This window comes from Aythya fuligula, chromosome Z (genome assembly GCF_009819795.1).
Source record: "Aythya fuligula isolate bAytFul2 chromosome Z, bAytFul2.pri, whole genome shotgun sequence".
Lineage (NCBI taxonomy): Eukaryota > Metazoa > Chordata > Aves > Anseriformes > Anatidae > Aythya > Aythya fuligula.
In genome coordinates this window covers 85115266-85131569 of record NC_045593.1, presented here as the reverse complement: position 1 = coordinate 85131569, position 16304 = coordinate 85115266, and the positions used below count along the sequence as shown (strand labels likewise).

Sequence of the window (16304 nt, the reverse complement as noted above, 5' to 3'; positions counted from 1 at the left end):
AGAGATACAGACTTGAGAACTTTTATTCACCCTTGCCAGAATCCTTCCAGGGCTGAACAATAACAAAAAGTAAATTGAGCAGTTGGGGCACATTACGGTTTGTTCCCATCCTGGACTTTTCCTCCAAGCCTCATTATACACCCAGACAGAGCGCCACTGGACAGAGCACCACCGTTCCAGCATGGCTCCAGGCTCTTGCTGGTGCCTACAGCATGTCCTCGCTGCACCCCTCATGTTTTACCCTCCTCTCTTGCCCTGGGGAAAAGCCCATGCAGTGGAGCTGGCAGCTCATCACAGTGCGCAAGGGGCTCTGGCAGGGCTGTGATGGCAACCGCCTGTCAGGGGTGCATGCAGCTCTTCCCCCTCCTGAGACTGGCAGGCACTGGGAGCACCAAACTGTACCTCAGCTGTTGGCAGCACTATCCAGGAGCCTTGCAAACGCGTGCTTGAGCTGCAAGCATGCAGCGTTCCTCTTCCACATTGCCACCCCTTCTCCCTCTCCCTGGCGTGTGATTTCAGAAAAGCACTTGCAACACCTCCTTCTGGCAGTCAAGGCTTTCTGCTACATGTACAGTCTTTTTCAGCATGTTTCTTGCAGACAGGAGTTCCTCTTGTCTGGTCCTGCAGCATGGCTGGTGCCTTTGGGCAGTAGGAGGAAGGCTGTTTCCTCCTCTGGTGCGAGGCACTTGCTGGCAGCTCTGTGCAGCCATGCAATGCCACAGCAGGAGAGGTGGTGGGCAGTGTGGGAGCAGGGTTTTGTACCGGCACAGCTGAGGTGCAGGCAGGGACAGAGCTGGCCAGAGGATGCCCATGAGGCACACGGGACAAATGCTGATCCAGCTGGAGGACAACACAGGGCCAGGGACCAGCAGCAGGGTTGGAACGGAAGGGTTTTCACACAGCTGTGTTGCTGAAGAGTTGCATTAGGTGGGACTATATAAAACAAGACTCCCTGAAGAAGAAGAGGGCCTTTCTATCACTGAGCCCAAGGTCATTTACCAGGCTACAGTACTGTGTGAGTGGTGAGCATGGGGGCACAAGCCAGGGCCCACACTTAGCCCATGCACAGGCCATGCCACCTCCTGCTGCCAGTGCTGGGGCCCACCAACACACCCCTGCAAAGACAAAGGCTCGAAGGTGATGGGCAAGGGCAACGTGCTGATGGACCATGGTGGTTTGCAGAGATAGTGAGCTGATCTCCACACCAGGGGACAGGGGAGCCCTTGCAGAAACACAGAGCAGATTAACTGTTTGTGTCACTGTTCACCCTGGACCACAGCAAAGGAGCTCAGACCTCCTCTTGAGCAACCCTGGCCAGCACGAGGGGACACACACCTGGCTCAGCCTGTTGCAGTGTGTGAACACCAAACAACGAGAAAACAGAGCTTTTGATGACAGCAACAGGCCTGAGCTGATGCCAACCCTCCTGGTGGCTGGGGAGGCCCAGTATGGTGATGGTAAGCATCCAGAGACTGGATGGGTGTTGCGTGTGTGTTGTGACCCCACCCAAAACACCAAAGACCTAAAAATAAAGAAATAAATATATAAAATCCACATTATACAAGGAGGGTTCACTGTTTAGGTCATCTAAAAGAACCTGGTCAGAGTATTGGAGTCCAACACGAACTGGCCTGGGGAGCCTGCATGGCTGGAAACAGGGTGTGCACATGCACACATCCCCACACACTGCTCAGGCACCTGTGTGCTTCACCTTGGGATGAGGACAGTTTCTCAACCTTGTCTCAAGCTGCAAGCCACCAGTTCTTACCATGCTTACTGTGGGCTGAAGATGGCCCATCCAGTGCCATGAGCTCCTGGGTTACACTTACTGGTAGTACCATGGAGCAAGTGGGGGTTTCCTGTGCCAGAAAGGCCAACAGAGCTGCTCCCATCTCAGCTTTTGACGAAATGCAGAATGGAGATGACTGCAGAGCAGCCTAGGTGCTGGTGCTGAGGAAACCACTGCTGGCAGGGCTATCACCAGGTGGTCGCAGGTGCCAGGAGAGCAGGAGGGGATGGGGCCACCACAGGGCCAGCCTGTGCTCCTCAAACAGCCACGCTGCTGCCAGGCAGGGCAAGGCAAGCCTGATCGCTCCTCTCAGCCCCAGCACAGGCTGTACTTGCAGAGGCTTCACCATCCCCTGACATTTACATACATACATGTATATACGTGTGTGTGTAAAGGTATTGCCAGAAAATAATTTAAATGGAGCTGCCTTCATCACCACGCAGGTATTCATAGATGGGGAAGACAAATTTGTAATTCACAGATGTGACCAGTGCTGTCACTGCAAGACTAGGGATGGGGTAAATCCTTGGTAGGGCTCCAGCAGAAACCTGGAGACCTTGTACTTTGTAGCTGACGCTGCTCTGCTCGTTTAACACTCTTTGCTGGCAGCTTCAAAATGCAGCATCTCTATACATTCAATGCTCACCATTTATTCTAAAAATGCTAGAAGCGTTTTTGTCCTTTGCTGTGCAGTGACCTTTTCAGAAGTACTCCGTAAGTGCTGGCTGTGCAGGAGGGTGGGGAAACTCCACTGGCCCAAAGTGCTCATGAAAGGTTGGATGTTGGCAGTCACGTGCTGTGTGACAAGCTGTGACGATGGCCCCCAGACAGTCTGGCAGGTCACGGGCCAGTGCACTTCATGCTGCGGGAGCCCACAGCGCTGTGTCCTCCTTGAGGTGCAAGCCCCTTGGGGCTCTCTTCCCAAAACAGCCAGCGGGAACTTGATACAGCCTAATACTGTTCAGGCTCTCCCTTATCCCAATGACCTGAAAATTAAGATGTACGTAATTCAGTACCAAAAAAATCCCCCTGGGACAAAGGTCCCTTTATTCAAAGCTGCACAGGGCAGGTCAGGAAGCCAGAACACATGCTCTTTCACAGCAGCTCCTTTACATTATTTTACTAGTACCTAGCTCTGTTAGAAATTCAGTTTGTCACACTGGCATTTAAAGTAACATTGACTCTGCTCACATTTCCATAGAATTAGGGACTTCAAAAAATGCTAAGAATAACTTGGCTTTATTTACATTTTGCTGTGCAACTGCAAGCATCCCTGAGGACTACTAAGGCTGCATAGCAAGCACATTAATTAACAAACTGAACTCCTTTAATGATTTTGTGGAACTGTACTCGTACCAATGGTCTGCAGATCTGCTCAGCCACTCATTTTGAGGAGGCCAGCAGCAGTTTTCCCAGACTGGTCACACAAACACACCTGCTTGTGCCTCCAGAGGCTCTGCAGAGCAGCTCAACATCCATCCCCTGGCAAGCATGCACTGCACTAAGCAGCCTAACACTACATGCACCATGCTGCATCCCATTCCTGCCCAAAGATCGGGCACTGTACCAGGGTGGCAGCTGGCAATGAAGGAACAAACACCCCTGTGAATACCCAATATGCACACGTGCTTGAAGTGGCATTTTTGAAAAATGTTTAAATACAAGTTAAACTCCTCCTTCCATGGTCACACAGTGACATAGCCACCTTTCTTTTTTCTCTTGGGAACAGTGTCATCTTGATATGCCCTCCTCAGAGAGGGCATGATAAGTGGCATGTCTCACTGATTGTTTCATCAGCTTGAGCAGAGTTACCAGGATGAAGAGCGGTAGAGATGCATTCCACTCCCCATCTGTGAGCGGGACAGACTACAGGAGAAAGCAAACCCCATCCAAATCCCTGAAATGTGCTCATCAAAGCCTTTCCTGAGACTTTGGACTTTTTTCCTTTGCATTAGCATGCATCACTGCATGTCTGAAAAAAAATAAAATAGAAAAAATGGGGAGGACAGCTGAAGGTGGTTCACAACCCACTTCAAAGATCAGGAACTGCAGCTATGCCCAGAATTAACGATGGATACAAAAGGCAAAGCTGGAGGTGCCAGTGGAGCCATATAAGACTTTCTTTGTTCATCTTTACACACCTGAAAAACAGAAAAGTCATGCACTGGCACTCATTTAGCTAGGTCTTTTAATGCATGCTTGGCAGTGAGCTGGAAGCAGCTCCCTTGATGGCAGCTGTGGTCCCCTGCCTATTGCCTAATAACCTCTCTTTGCTGTTTCTGGATGAGAGCTTGGAGCTCAAGCACAGAGCTGCCTGGCCCTCTCAAACTGACCCAAAGACCCAGAATGTTGTCTTCTCCACTTTACAAACGTGACAACAACATGTGTGGAGGAATCTGCTTCCCGAGTAAAAAAGACACACCACAGTCACTGCTTCTCTTTAATAGCTAGGGTACAATTCTCTCACTGTGGACATCATTGGCACGGTAGCTGCAGAGCAGAGGCACCAGACCCATCTTTCAGGCTTCTCCAGGCTGGAGGGCGATGCGGCATCCTGCACGGTGACCCCACAGAGGTGGCTGGCTGCGGACTGTCACAGCAGCAGCTCATGGGGCATGCGCTCCCCCCGCAGACCGGCCAGCAGGTTGTCAGCTGCCAGCACCGACATGGTGGTCCGCGTGGCATAGGTGGCACTCCCAACGTGTGGCAGAATCACTGCATGGACAGAAAGGGTTACTTAGTGATTTCTTATGCTCACTGGCCTCATACTGCTTTCCTTTGGCCCAGCCCTCCCAGGGATCTTCCCGTGGGGTGGGCAAGCACGGTCCTCCCTCAGCTGCCTCTCTGCAAGGAGCTGACACAAAACACACGGCTGCCAAGCACATCTGATAACTAACTAACTAAGCTATTTGTGAAGACAGGCAGTCAAGAGTGAGTCCTCCTTTCTACATTCAGGCTTGGTACTTCCTGCATGGACAGAGTCAGTGGTAGATGTGAAACAAACATTCCTTTGACACAGAAATACGCAGTGAAATTCCCTCACTGTGGTCTCATTACCACACACCCGTATGAAGTTCCACTCACCACCAATGCATACTGAAGCAAAAGCCAAAAATATTGTTCAGAAAAAAATTTGTTTTACAGACTCCTCAGTGCAGACAAACAGCTCCTACAGAATCTGCAGAGTTCCAGTGCCTTATGGCAGAGATTTTTATCCACCTGTGTGACCAAGTTCACAGAATCCCAGAGTAGCTGAGGTTGGCAGGGACCCGAGTCCATCTGGCCCAAACCATGCTCTATCAGGGCCACGCGGAGCAGGGTGCCCAGCACCACATCCACACAGCTTTTGGAGATCTCCAAGAAGGAGACCTCACAGCCTCTCTGGGCAGCCTGTTTCTCCGCTCCGTCACCCACAAAGTGCAACCCACTCCGTTTATGCAATGTAAAGAAATAAGCCAATGCTGCTTTAACAGTATACCATTACATCAGTAATGTATGAGTACTTGCTCAAGGTATGGGGAAACACCTGCACTGCAGTCTCTGTTGGCTTTATAACACACAACACCTATGGGAAGTGCAGAAGCCCAAATACTTGACATGGAGCTGACTTCAGAGGGAGACGGTGGGGTGGGGGGTGGGGGAGAAGGTTGTAATGCAAACTGTGGGGACATGTAAGTCCTTTGGTTCACAATCAAGAACCACACGTGAGTTCTCTGTTTGCTGTGGAAACAAGGCCAACACTTCCTCCTCTCCTCATCCTGTGTTTTTCCAACTGCTGAAATTATTTGGCAGTTTTGGGTGAAATCTGTCAATAGTTTCAAAATCAAAGCCTCATTTCCACTTAAAAAACAAAACAGAACAAAAGGTATTTATTTTTGTCTTGGTTGGTGTTATTCCAAGATTCTAAGGTCTCTGAAGTACCAAAAATATTTCCAGAAATATTTCTCTGCTTTTATCATTTCTCACATTACCTACTATGGGATCTAAACAAAACACAGCAAAAATGGTGTTTAATAAAATGACAGTCAAAGCAACAGCTATGAAATTCTGTTTCTGTGGGCAAGACTACATTTTCACCCTGACCTTCCTACTTTTTTTTTTTTTTTTCCTCTCCACAGAACAGATTTTTCCTTACCCAAAAAACATCCCTCCTTGGCAGAGGACACTCTGCTGCCTCCCACACCATCACACTGGATTTTGCCCCTTCAGATGAGGGCAGGGCACTGGGTTTCACCCTTGGGTTGCAACGTGATCAAACAAAGCACTCAGGTATGCCAGAGGACCTTGGCTCCAGAGTTGCCCGCTGGCTCCAGAGCAGGGCAAATTGCCCAGGTGAAGCAGAGGCAGCCAGGTAGGAACAACCCTGACAAGTTAACAGCAATGAAGCTGTGGACAACCATAGTTACCAGAAACCAACATTTCCTCTATGTTCCAACTCTGCCTCTTGGTTTTCAAGCGAGTCTAACTTGCTTGTACCTGAGAGCAGTCCCTCTCAGTAACCAATCTGATCCATGTGCTTCCCTGTCTGAAGAAACAGAAGAAAGCTACCAAAGGAAAGCACAGGGGAAGGGCTGAGCAACCACTGAAGGCCGCACAAGGGAAGCCAGTGACCATGCCAAGGGCTGTCAGTAACTTCTCTCAGGCTACTGGCTAGCCTGTGGTGCCTGCAGGGGCAGAGCTGCATGGAAGAGCTTAAAGGACACAGGAAACAGCCCCCAGCATAGTCAGCTCCTTCTCTGACAAGGATACCCTAGGAAAATGCTGAGGGCCACTAACATCCTGTAGCCCGGGGGCTGCTGCACTAAAACATCACCCTGCCCAGCACGGCAGCTCTCAGGAAAGCACTGGTAAAGTTAAAAGTGATAAATGATTGTCCCTGGTTTCAGGTGTTCCTGCAAAGAAACCTCTGCTCACCCCACAGCACAAGCTCTTACTGGCTTCTTCAGCTGGGGACTCTCTGGTTTCCTGACATACATCAAACAACCTGGCACTTAATTAACTGTGCTCCTGTGCACAATGCTGAGCCAACACCTTTCTGTCCAGACTCACAGTAGATGGGCTAGACGGTCAGCCCTGCTGGAGCATTCCCAAGGCTCAGACTCCTCTAGGCAGACACAGCACCCAGCTTTTTAGCTGCACAGGAAGCCTTTCTTACAGAGTTCTGTGCCCAGGAGCTGACAGAATACCAGAACTTCGCAGGGCATGGTCAGAGGTTTCACATTCCAGCACCTGCCCATATCAACCCCCTTCCTGAATTTCACCTCACGCCTCAGTTCTTTGAATGCAGATCTATCAGGAAGATATTGTAAGACAAGACAATCTCAACTGCTTTCTGGAGTATTAAAATACCACTTATGCTTGTTTTATATCACATTAATAAGGTCTTTAACAGCTCCCCACACTACAGAATGGTTACCTACAATTTGATTAAACACATGATTTTCCTGCCTGTGAAAGACATTTCAGTTCTCATTCACCATTTTCAAGCTTGCACAGACGGAAAATCCTTCTGAAGTCAACTAGCAGGTCCCTTGCCTTAAGCAGAGGTGGCACACCAAGCAGCAGGTGGCCAGGAGAGTGACAGGGGAAGCCCCTGCTGCAGACACAGCAACTTACCGCAGTTCTTGAGGGAGAGCAGAGGGTGGTCAGTGGGCAGCGGCTCTGGCGTTGTGACATCCAGGCCTGCAGCTGCGATCTGGCCACTGACTAATGCATCATACAGGTCCTCCTGGTTCACCACAGCCCCCCTGGGAAAAGCAGAGAGATGGGCTCACACCGCTCCCAAGTGGTCAACCAAGAACTTGGGGTCATCCACCCCTCTGGGGCTGGACACAGGGCCCCAGTCAGGAGAGAGAGGCTGCAGCCCCCTAAGCAACTTATCCTGACTCTGGATGAAACCAAGAAACCTTGAGATGGAGGGAGCAGGCCACAGTGTGGACAAACCACTCCTGTGGCTGCAGTCATGATGATTTCACATCCTGCATGGACTCCCAGACAAAGCACATCTCACCACTGACGGGATCCCTCTGCAGCCGGAGCTATCAGCAGGGTGCCAGGGTCACGCTGCCTGTGCCAGAGACTGCGATACCATTACCTGCTTGTGTTGATGAACACAGAGGTCTTCTTCATTCTGCTGAAGAAATCCTTGTTGCACATTCCCTGGGTGTCAGGAGTCAACGCGCATGTCACAACAACAAAGTCTGACTCTTCAGCTAGCCTTGTGAGTGGGACTGAGTGGAGAAACAAAGGTCACAGCTCCTGTCAGAGGCTTCACCAGGCTCTCTCAGCCACCCTCCTAATTCACAAGAATCACCAGCAAGCAAGTTTATCTTTGGAAAAACGTTGTCAACCTTTCTCCACAGGAGAGACACAAGGATGGGCAAACATCAAACAAACTACACAGAGATATATTCCTACAGATACTATCGTAGTGTTTGGCTTCACTTTTACATTATAATCAATCCACAGGGAAATCTAGCAATGTTTTGGTTATCTGGCCAAAAAGAGGCTCTACAATGTATTTCATGTTTAGATAGCAAAATACTGCAGTGACTGTTTATATCAACATTAAATCTCTCCCTACATTACCTACAGATGTAACTCATGCAGTTTCCTGGACCTGAGTAGAGAAAAATGCAAGGGACTAGCAGTGACTGCAAGAAAAAGCACGAACTGGAAATGTATTGTCTTTGGACTGAAAAATTAGCACTGGATGCAAGACTCAGGACTCCAACAGGCCTGCAGAGAAGTCCTGTTTACTAACTAAGAAATACTACTAGGCTTTGTTGGACTATGACATTCATTTTAAAGCAGAAGGTTAAAGCCCATGTTTGTTTCCGGCACCCAACATCTACTATCAGCAATAATCTCCAGTCAGTCCCCTCCCCTCCCCTCCGCTTCTGCCCCATTGTGGGACTTTAAGGTATCTCACTGGGTTAACAAGACCCTTCCCACTGCTCCTGACAGGATCAGCTGCCACTGTACCCTTCCATGGCACCGCTACCTTTCACTTGATTTTAAGAGTGAAACCAACTGGCAATTATAAGCAGACAGATATAAAGACAAAACAATGAAAAAAACCCATAGCCCACTATTATCTTGGTTTGTCAGTTAAAGCCTAAATGCGTCAAGCGAACCTACTATCTGAAACCATCTGGGTCAAAGGAAGACTCCTTCCTTTTTTTTCCCCTCTCTTTCATCCATTGCTACCATGCAAGAAACATTCAGCGCCAGCTCCTTTTGCTGCCTTCGTACCTGTTCAGCCCAGCTGTACTGAATACCCTACTCAACACCTCTGCTCCCTAATGACTCACCCACTCCAGGTGGCATCTCCCAAGGCCAGCCCAGCTTTGCTGCTTTCTACCCCACAACTGAAGACTCACTGTTTCTCTCATCTCATTTGTATTTCTTACCAAACTCGGCTTGAAACTCTGCAGCACTCTCTGGTTTTGGGCGACTTCCAGTGTACAAAAAGTTCTTGACCCCAAATGGCTTTAGACGGCGGGCAACCGCCTGTCCTAAAAATGAGAGAGAAAATCTTTTACCTGCTGTGCTGATTCCTGCAGAGGGGCACACAGCACGGTGACTAGCACCTAGCTACAGGGGTCACACAAGCCTCGCTGCTGCTCCATCCTATGCACCTGTTAGCAAGCATGCATGTGGTTTAGCTGGAAGGAAAGAATATATGTCTTGCTAAAGGGCTGCTGTGACATTCCTGGTTGGGATTGCTCCTGTGAGGCTCATTTCCCAGCAGGGTGAGTGGCAGATGTCTTCTGCTGCTCCTCAAGGGAGCAGGAATGAACTCTTAGCCACGGGATAATAAACCTGAAGCTACCCTAGAGAGCAAACCAAAAAGCGAGGAAAGAAATAGCCAGCAGCTGACAAAGTCAACAACTGATCAGATGAAAAGCACATTGTCCTGGACTTTGTCAAGGGTATTTGTTTAAGTGAAAACCAGGAGGACAATGTCCAGTTTGCTGTGGCATTCAGGTACAGTGGATGCATGTGAATAATTAAAACTTTAAGGTCTAAGCCTGATGGGTCAAGATCACTGCTCAGAGAAGCTCTACTGGGCCCTCTTGGTTGTTCTAATAGATTTTAAATAACTGAGCACGGGACAAAACCAAAAGCACCCTCCCACCAGCAGAGGCACACAAATCTTGCACATGACATGCACTTACCTATTCTTCCCAGACCTATGATGCCCACCGTACTATTAGACAGACCATAGCCACACATCCACAAAGGCTTCCATGTTGTCCAGCCACCACTAGCAGAGAGAGTCAGGTGGAAACGTTAAGAAAACAGCAGCAGAGAGCCTACACAGCCTGGCCCAGCACTGTGGCAAGTACACCACAAACCATAAGCACTGCAGCAGGCTAGCCCCTCTGGATGATCTTATAGCCAGAGGTTCCTGCTTCAAGCTCGCTCTGGGGTCTCCTGCACGAATCTGCTCAAGCCTTGGGTATGCAGCAGATGCCTCAGAACTGGTTGAACTTAGCATGCTACCAAGCAGAGCCTTGGACCAAGTGCCAGGCAGTGAAATCTGTCCAGATCTCATGGGGTTCAGAGCTGATTCAGTGGTTCTCACCCCTGTTCCTCTATCTACAGCATGCATAAGGGTGTTCAGAAGAGACTTGTGTCCCTTTTGCAGCCCTTGAATAACATGCCTGCAAAAAATCACAGGACTGCAGTGGACTCCACACTAGCCAGCGAGATTTTCCACTAGCTTGGTGACGCTCTGGCTTCAGCCCCATTTCATTTGTCCAGTGCTGGGATTTTTTTTCCACTTTGATCCAGCTCCTGCAAAAGCCAGCCCTTGCTCCAGCACAGGGCTGCAAATACTCACTTCTTCACCTGCTCTATGGCCTCCGGCAGCCGGCGGCACGTAGCCAGAAGCAAAGCCACGGAGAGCTCTGCGGTGGCATCAGTCAGGACATCAGGGGTGTATCCAACGCGGATCCCTCTGAAAGGAAAGCACAGGACTCAGGTCTCCAGGAGCAGCAGTGCTACCTACAAATTGCTGGGACAGCTGCTGAAGTAACTCCTGCCCAGGTATTTATGGCTCCATGCAGGGACGGACGTCCCTTTGGACTCCTCACCCCTTCACTGCAGACCCCTCCGACCGGGCCCTTCCCTGGTACAGGGGCAGCGTGCTCCACAAACCCCCTCCAGCACCGACCCCTGCAAAAACCCGCCCCCGAGGCCGAGGTACCATGCAGATCGCCACTCCGGGTGGGGGCTGAGCCCCGAGGCCCTTCCCTGCCTCGCTCCCCCCTTCCACGCCACCCTTCGCAGCCACCCATTGACCCCCCCCCGTTAGCAGCGGGGCGCAGGTTACCGCTTCTTAATCTCGTCCAAGGCGAGGTGGTCGAAGCCCACGGACATGGTGCTGATGACTTTCAGGCTGGGCCCTGCGGGACACCAGGGTCAGAGCCGCCCCTCGCCCCCCCTCGCTGCCCCTCGCCCCCCGTCCCCGCACCCACCCGCGGCGTCCAGCACCTCGCGGTCGATGCGGTCGGAGAGCAGGCAGAGCAGCCCCTGCTTGCCCGACACCCCCGCCAGCAGCTGCGCCCGCGGGACGGGCTCCTCCGAGTCCCACTGCTGGACGCGGCACCTGCGGGGGACACGGCCGTCAGCCGCCGAGCCCACGGGCATGGGGCTGCCCGCCATGGGGCTGCCCTGCCCGGCCCTGCCCGCCGCCCTCACCCGCCGGCCTCCGCCAGCACCCGCAGCCCCTCGGCCGGGATCCGCCGCGTGACGAACACCGCCATGGCCCGGCTCATGGCCCGGCTCATGGCCGCCCGCAGCGCCCCCCGGCGGCCCGGACCCTGCCCGCGGTTCGGGCCCGGCCCCCGCAGAGCCGTGCCGGGGGGGGCGCGGTGCTGAGAGGAGCGCGGGCGGGATTTTCTGAAGAGAAGCGGGCGCTGGAAGAGCTGCCGGGGTGGTGGAAATGTCAGAGGCTGTGTTGCTGTGCGGCGCGCATTGTACGGATGCAAATCCAGGGGAGATCCCTGCTCCTGATTGTGTAGCCCGCGAGGAAGAATAGAGATAATTTTTAATGAGCCCTCTGCCCCCCCCCCGCCAGAGCAAGAACGCCTTAAGAAAGGTCACTCCTGGAAGGGTGGCTGGCTGCATGCTGTTGCCGGGTGGCAGGCACCGAGCCGGAGCTGTGCCCCCATGCTCTTGTGGGCACGCGGATCCAACGCACTGCAAGCGCAGAGCACCACTGAGAGAGGCCACGGCCAGCAAGCTACAACATCAAACTCTGTCCACCATTTAGTGATGATGTTGACAATTTCATGTCTTCATCATGTTACATAATGTGTGTTGCTATATAATACTGGCACCCATCAGCCAAGGGCCTGGTAAACTAAGGAAGTAAGTTGGGGTGGAAACTGCATCACCCAGCATGGATTTGAGGCACGGCTTTATGCCAGTGCCATTCGTTTTAGGGTGATGATGCTTTTCATGGGAGATGTTGGTGGACTTCTGTTCTTGCTTACAGTGTGCCGGATCCTCCCACATTATGTTTTGCTGTGGTCACCCAACAAGCTCCCTGATCAAAACTGTCTTCCAAGCTATGCTCTTTCACATGTAGCTTGTCAGACATCACTTCTTTCTCTGCTGGCCCTGGAGGCATGTAGGACCGTGGTGATAGATCCAGCTGGGTCCCAGTCTGTATGTCTAAGCAGAGTGCATCTAACTCAAAACAGGGCTGAGGGGAACAAACAGTGCTGCTTGCAGCTCTAGGAACAGCATTTATCCCCTGTAAGTGCTTCTGCTAACTTGCTTAAAGAACCGCTGTAGAGCACCCCAGTTCTGACACATCACCCACACAGCAACAGTATAGGCTGAGATGGCTGCCCAAGTTTCACTGATTGAAAAGTATTGCCACAACTAGCAGAGACTTGGTGCTAGATAAATTGGGTAGTGGTTTAGGATAGGAGTTTCAACCTCAGAGTCTCCAGTGACTACTTTGGGAGGTCTCCAACGTCTAGAGATTGGTACTAAGTCCTCTCCCAGTGCTAAAGACAGACTTTGCTCTTTAAACTGCAGTAGCCAGACCCTTATCTTGTGGGATTTAAATTTGTTGGAGATCTGATCTGAATCTGCTTGATGACAATAAAATGAACACAGGTATGTAAACAGCAGGTTTGTGCAGGGCAGGGGGTAGGGAAAGAAAATAAGACACTTTCTTGTATAAAAAGGTCGAGTAATACAGGTGTACTACCTTTGGGAATGAACATGGTGTCAAAACAGTGAAGATAACGCATCAATGGACAGAGGGCAAGTGGGATTAACATCCCAGAATGTGTAACTGGGTTGCTTTCTGCAGCTACACAGTAGGTGCTCCGCAGGTGTGTACTAGCAAATGTGAATGATTTGCAGCATGCACTCACCACAGTTTTTAAGTTTAAAGGGATGATAATCTACATGCAGAGGTTGAGGCACTGGGACATCCTGACTGACAGCTGTGGTCTGACCACTGGGCAAAGCCTGGACTTGGTCACTGTGCTTCACTGCATCGCCCATGACAGGAAAACAAAGGATCTATCAGCCTCTGGGCTTCTCCCCTACATCACTGCCCTAGGAGATATGTGCTGATGAAAGCTTTAACAAGAGGCCTAAAGAAAGCCATAGTGTGTAACCACCTGATCTTAATGGGAGTTTTATAGTAAACTCAGAGGGCAAGGACTTACAGTACTTTTCTCTGGCACAAATCATCTGTGTTGTATGAGGTATCAGCTTATCTAATAAGACTGTACTCTACCTGTGGGATTTTCCTTTATCATGATGCACGTCTTCTCCCACCATCAGGATGCTGTCAGATTATGCCAGCAGAGGCCATTTTATTTTTTTCATAATTGCTTGAAATTTCATTTTTTTATATTGAGCTGGGTTATCATTAGTGCTGACATCTTATCTCCCTTTCTCATTGCCTAAGGATTTGTGTCAGGACTATATGCTCTCCAGCATGACATCTCTGTTCTAATCATGCGGTGCAGTGGTGGCAAGGTTTTTTTTTACCTTTACGATCCCTTCTGTCCTTTCCTGCTCATGCAGTTGGATGCAGCGGAGTGGTTTCTTTGAAAGGTGCGGGTGCCAAGTCTTGCCAGAGTCACTTCTCAGTGCACAGTGGAGACATCTGAATGCCTGCAGTGCCTCCAGTGGCAGCCTCATGAGCAAGACACTCCCTGAAAGGACTTATTAAAAATAATAATAATAATAATGCTGGAACAAAGGTGTGTTCCTTGTTACACTAAAATCCACAGAGTGAGTATAAACCAGTTGCTTGCCTGTGTGGCTTGGAATTGTTCTAGGGTGGCAAAAACACTTTTCTGAAGTGCCCTGGATTGACACCACCATCCTGGGCCACCAGTTCCACCACAGGTAGAATGGCTTGTGGGACTTGGCCATCAAATGCTCCCAGGACACAGTATAGGATGTCTCAGAAGCTCACTGCTTGATGCCAGAAGCTTGTGGTGACAAGCTCCAGGCAAGAACAAGGCAGCATGTGCTTCCCTGCTTGCAGGTCAGCTTCAGCAGGATGTATTTCACTTGCAGATTGATCTGTGCTCCTTTGGATAAAGTCATTGCACAATTTGGTGACAAAATCCTTTTGTGTCACAAGGGCATTTTTTTTTTTTTTTTTCCTGGAGGAACTCAGGATAACACTGAAATCTGAAAATAAGAACATTTTGGCCAGATCTTTTTTAACCAGAAGTGGCATGAATATATATCAATGAACAAATACACAGAGAATGAAAAAGATACATACATATATATATATATGTACAAAAATATAAAGGTGTTAGAGTTGAAGAGTTTTGAAAATGGCATTTTGCCTGTCTTAATTCCAAAAATCATAGGTTTTGGACCAGCCTTGGTTCTACTGAAATATCTATGTCCTCTTGGTATGGCTGATCCAGGTCTCACAGTGCAGAAATTTTGGGCAGTTCTGTATACAGACCTGTAGGAGAAACAACTCCCCATGGGCTGTTGCAGCCCCACTGTGAATCCCAAAGCCACTTATTTACCAGTGCTGACCCTCAGGCCATACCACGCAGCTCAGCAATCCTTGAGATCCTATTGTTGCCTGGCCCAAGGATGAGCCACAGCCGTAGGCAGAGGCTCCCCTCCTCAGTTTTACATGGGATTCCATTCAACCTAAGATTTTCTTCTTCTTCTTATCCCATCAGACAAACTGGACAGAAATTCCCAGTTTCTGTTTTTCATAGACATATCACATCTGTGTGTGTGTGTGTGTGTGTATAAAAATACACATGCCTGACCTGGCGTCTTTCCTGTTACCTGAGCACCTGATCTGTAAATCCTGTTTTTACCATCTGCTCTGTGTCAGCCAGACCTGCAGAAGAATGTACCTCAGGGAAGCTCTGAAGAGCTCTGCAAAACCTTTCTGAGAGTTGAAATGAGAGAGAGCACAGCCACATCCTCCTCTGCTTTGCTGGTGGATGGCAGGGCTGCTGCTGGGGCAGCCAGGGCACCAGTACCTCCCAGCCAGCTCTGGGGCCAGCTTTCCTTTCCTCCTGTGCAGGCACACAGGGATTTGCCTCAGCAGCTAGCACATCTATCCTACCTCATCAGTAGAAACCCTGCCACTGCAATACCTTCTCAGAGCACTGTTTGTACTTTTCTGCCTCTACCTCTGCAGTTTGTTGGTCCACCTAAAGAGGTGGAAATGTCATCCACCTGAGTACACCAGGAGATTGATGGGGTCTTAGGAGGGCATGTCAGTGCAGGGCAAAAACAATCACAGGCTTTCAGGATGGAAAGGTGATGTCCTTCGAGATACAGGTCACCCCTGACAGAGCTTACATCTCTCCAGAGAATACAGGCATGCAGAGATCTGACAGCTCCTTGCAAGATGTCAGCAGAATGGCTGGGTCACTGTCCTGGCCCAGCAACAAGCTGGGGGCTTGAGGGAGAAGCTGTGGCTCTCCAGGAGGTGCCTGGAGTGAGAAATGATTTCTTGGGGTTTTACATGAACCCAAACTAGAAAAGCACCTCCCAGAGGACTGCTGCTGGGACCAAACCAGACATCAGTCAGTTCCAAAAGCAGACATTATTTATTTGGGCCTGGCGGGCTAATTAACAACTGATCTGTGGGGCTTGGCTGCATTGCTTTTTCAGGACATGCTGTATGTTACCAGGGACAAAAAATGGAAAACAAAAACAAAGAAATGAACAACAGCAAAAAACAATGGCAGTAACAACAACAACAACAAAAAACTGTCCCCAGGAGCAATGGGGTCTGGGCACATGGAGGTGTGGAGGTCAGCTCCACAGGAGAGGGGCTGGGGGTGAGCTGTGCAAGCTGTGTGGAGCTGCTGGGGTGCACACTGCTGAGCCCGGCTTACTGAGGCTGTGGTGCTGGGAAGGGCTGGCTTGGTGGAGAGGTAACCTTCGCAAGGTGACCTTCGGGCCTGTGGCCATGGCTCTGTGCTTTCTCCAACTCTTCTGTGGCTGCACAAGGGAAGCATAGCCATGTTGC

The 16304-nt window shown here is 50.3% G+C and overlaps 1 protein-coding gene across 1 annotated transcript; it reads right to left on the bottom strand.

Moving 5' to 3' along the window:
* Window positions 1-4205: 4205 nt before the first annotated feature.
* Window positions 4206-11574, bottom strand: GRHPR (glyoxylate and hydroxypyruvate reductase). Its single transcript, XM_032206720.1, has 9 exons — window positions 11498-11574; window positions 11275-11405; window positions 11130-11202; window positions 10638-10754; window positions 9970-10058; window positions 9202-9306; window positions 7884-8019; window positions 7406-7536; window positions 4206-4504 (listed from the first exon to the last, which is right to left on the bottom strand). The coding sequence occupies exons 1-9, from the start codon at window positions 11572-11574 to the stop codon at window positions 4383-4385; spliced, it is 981 nt and encodes a 326-aa protein (XP_032062611.1). The 3' UTR covers window positions 4206-4382.
* Window positions 11575-16304: the final 4730 nt, after the last annotated feature.

Coding starts and splice junctions, on each gene's coding strand:
- GRHPR (XM_032206720.1), bottom strand. CDS start 11,574: ATGAGCCGGGCCATGGCGGTGTTCGTCACGCGGCGGATCCCGGCCGAG. Junction 11,203..11,274: donor CGAGGTGCTGGACGCCGCGG/GTGGGTGCGGGG, acceptor GGTGTCCCGCAG/GGCCCAGCCTGAAAGTCATC. Junction 4,505..7,405: donor GCTCTCCCTCAAGAACTGCG/GTAAGTTGCTGT, acceptor CTGTCCATGCAG/TGATTCTGCCACACGTTGGG.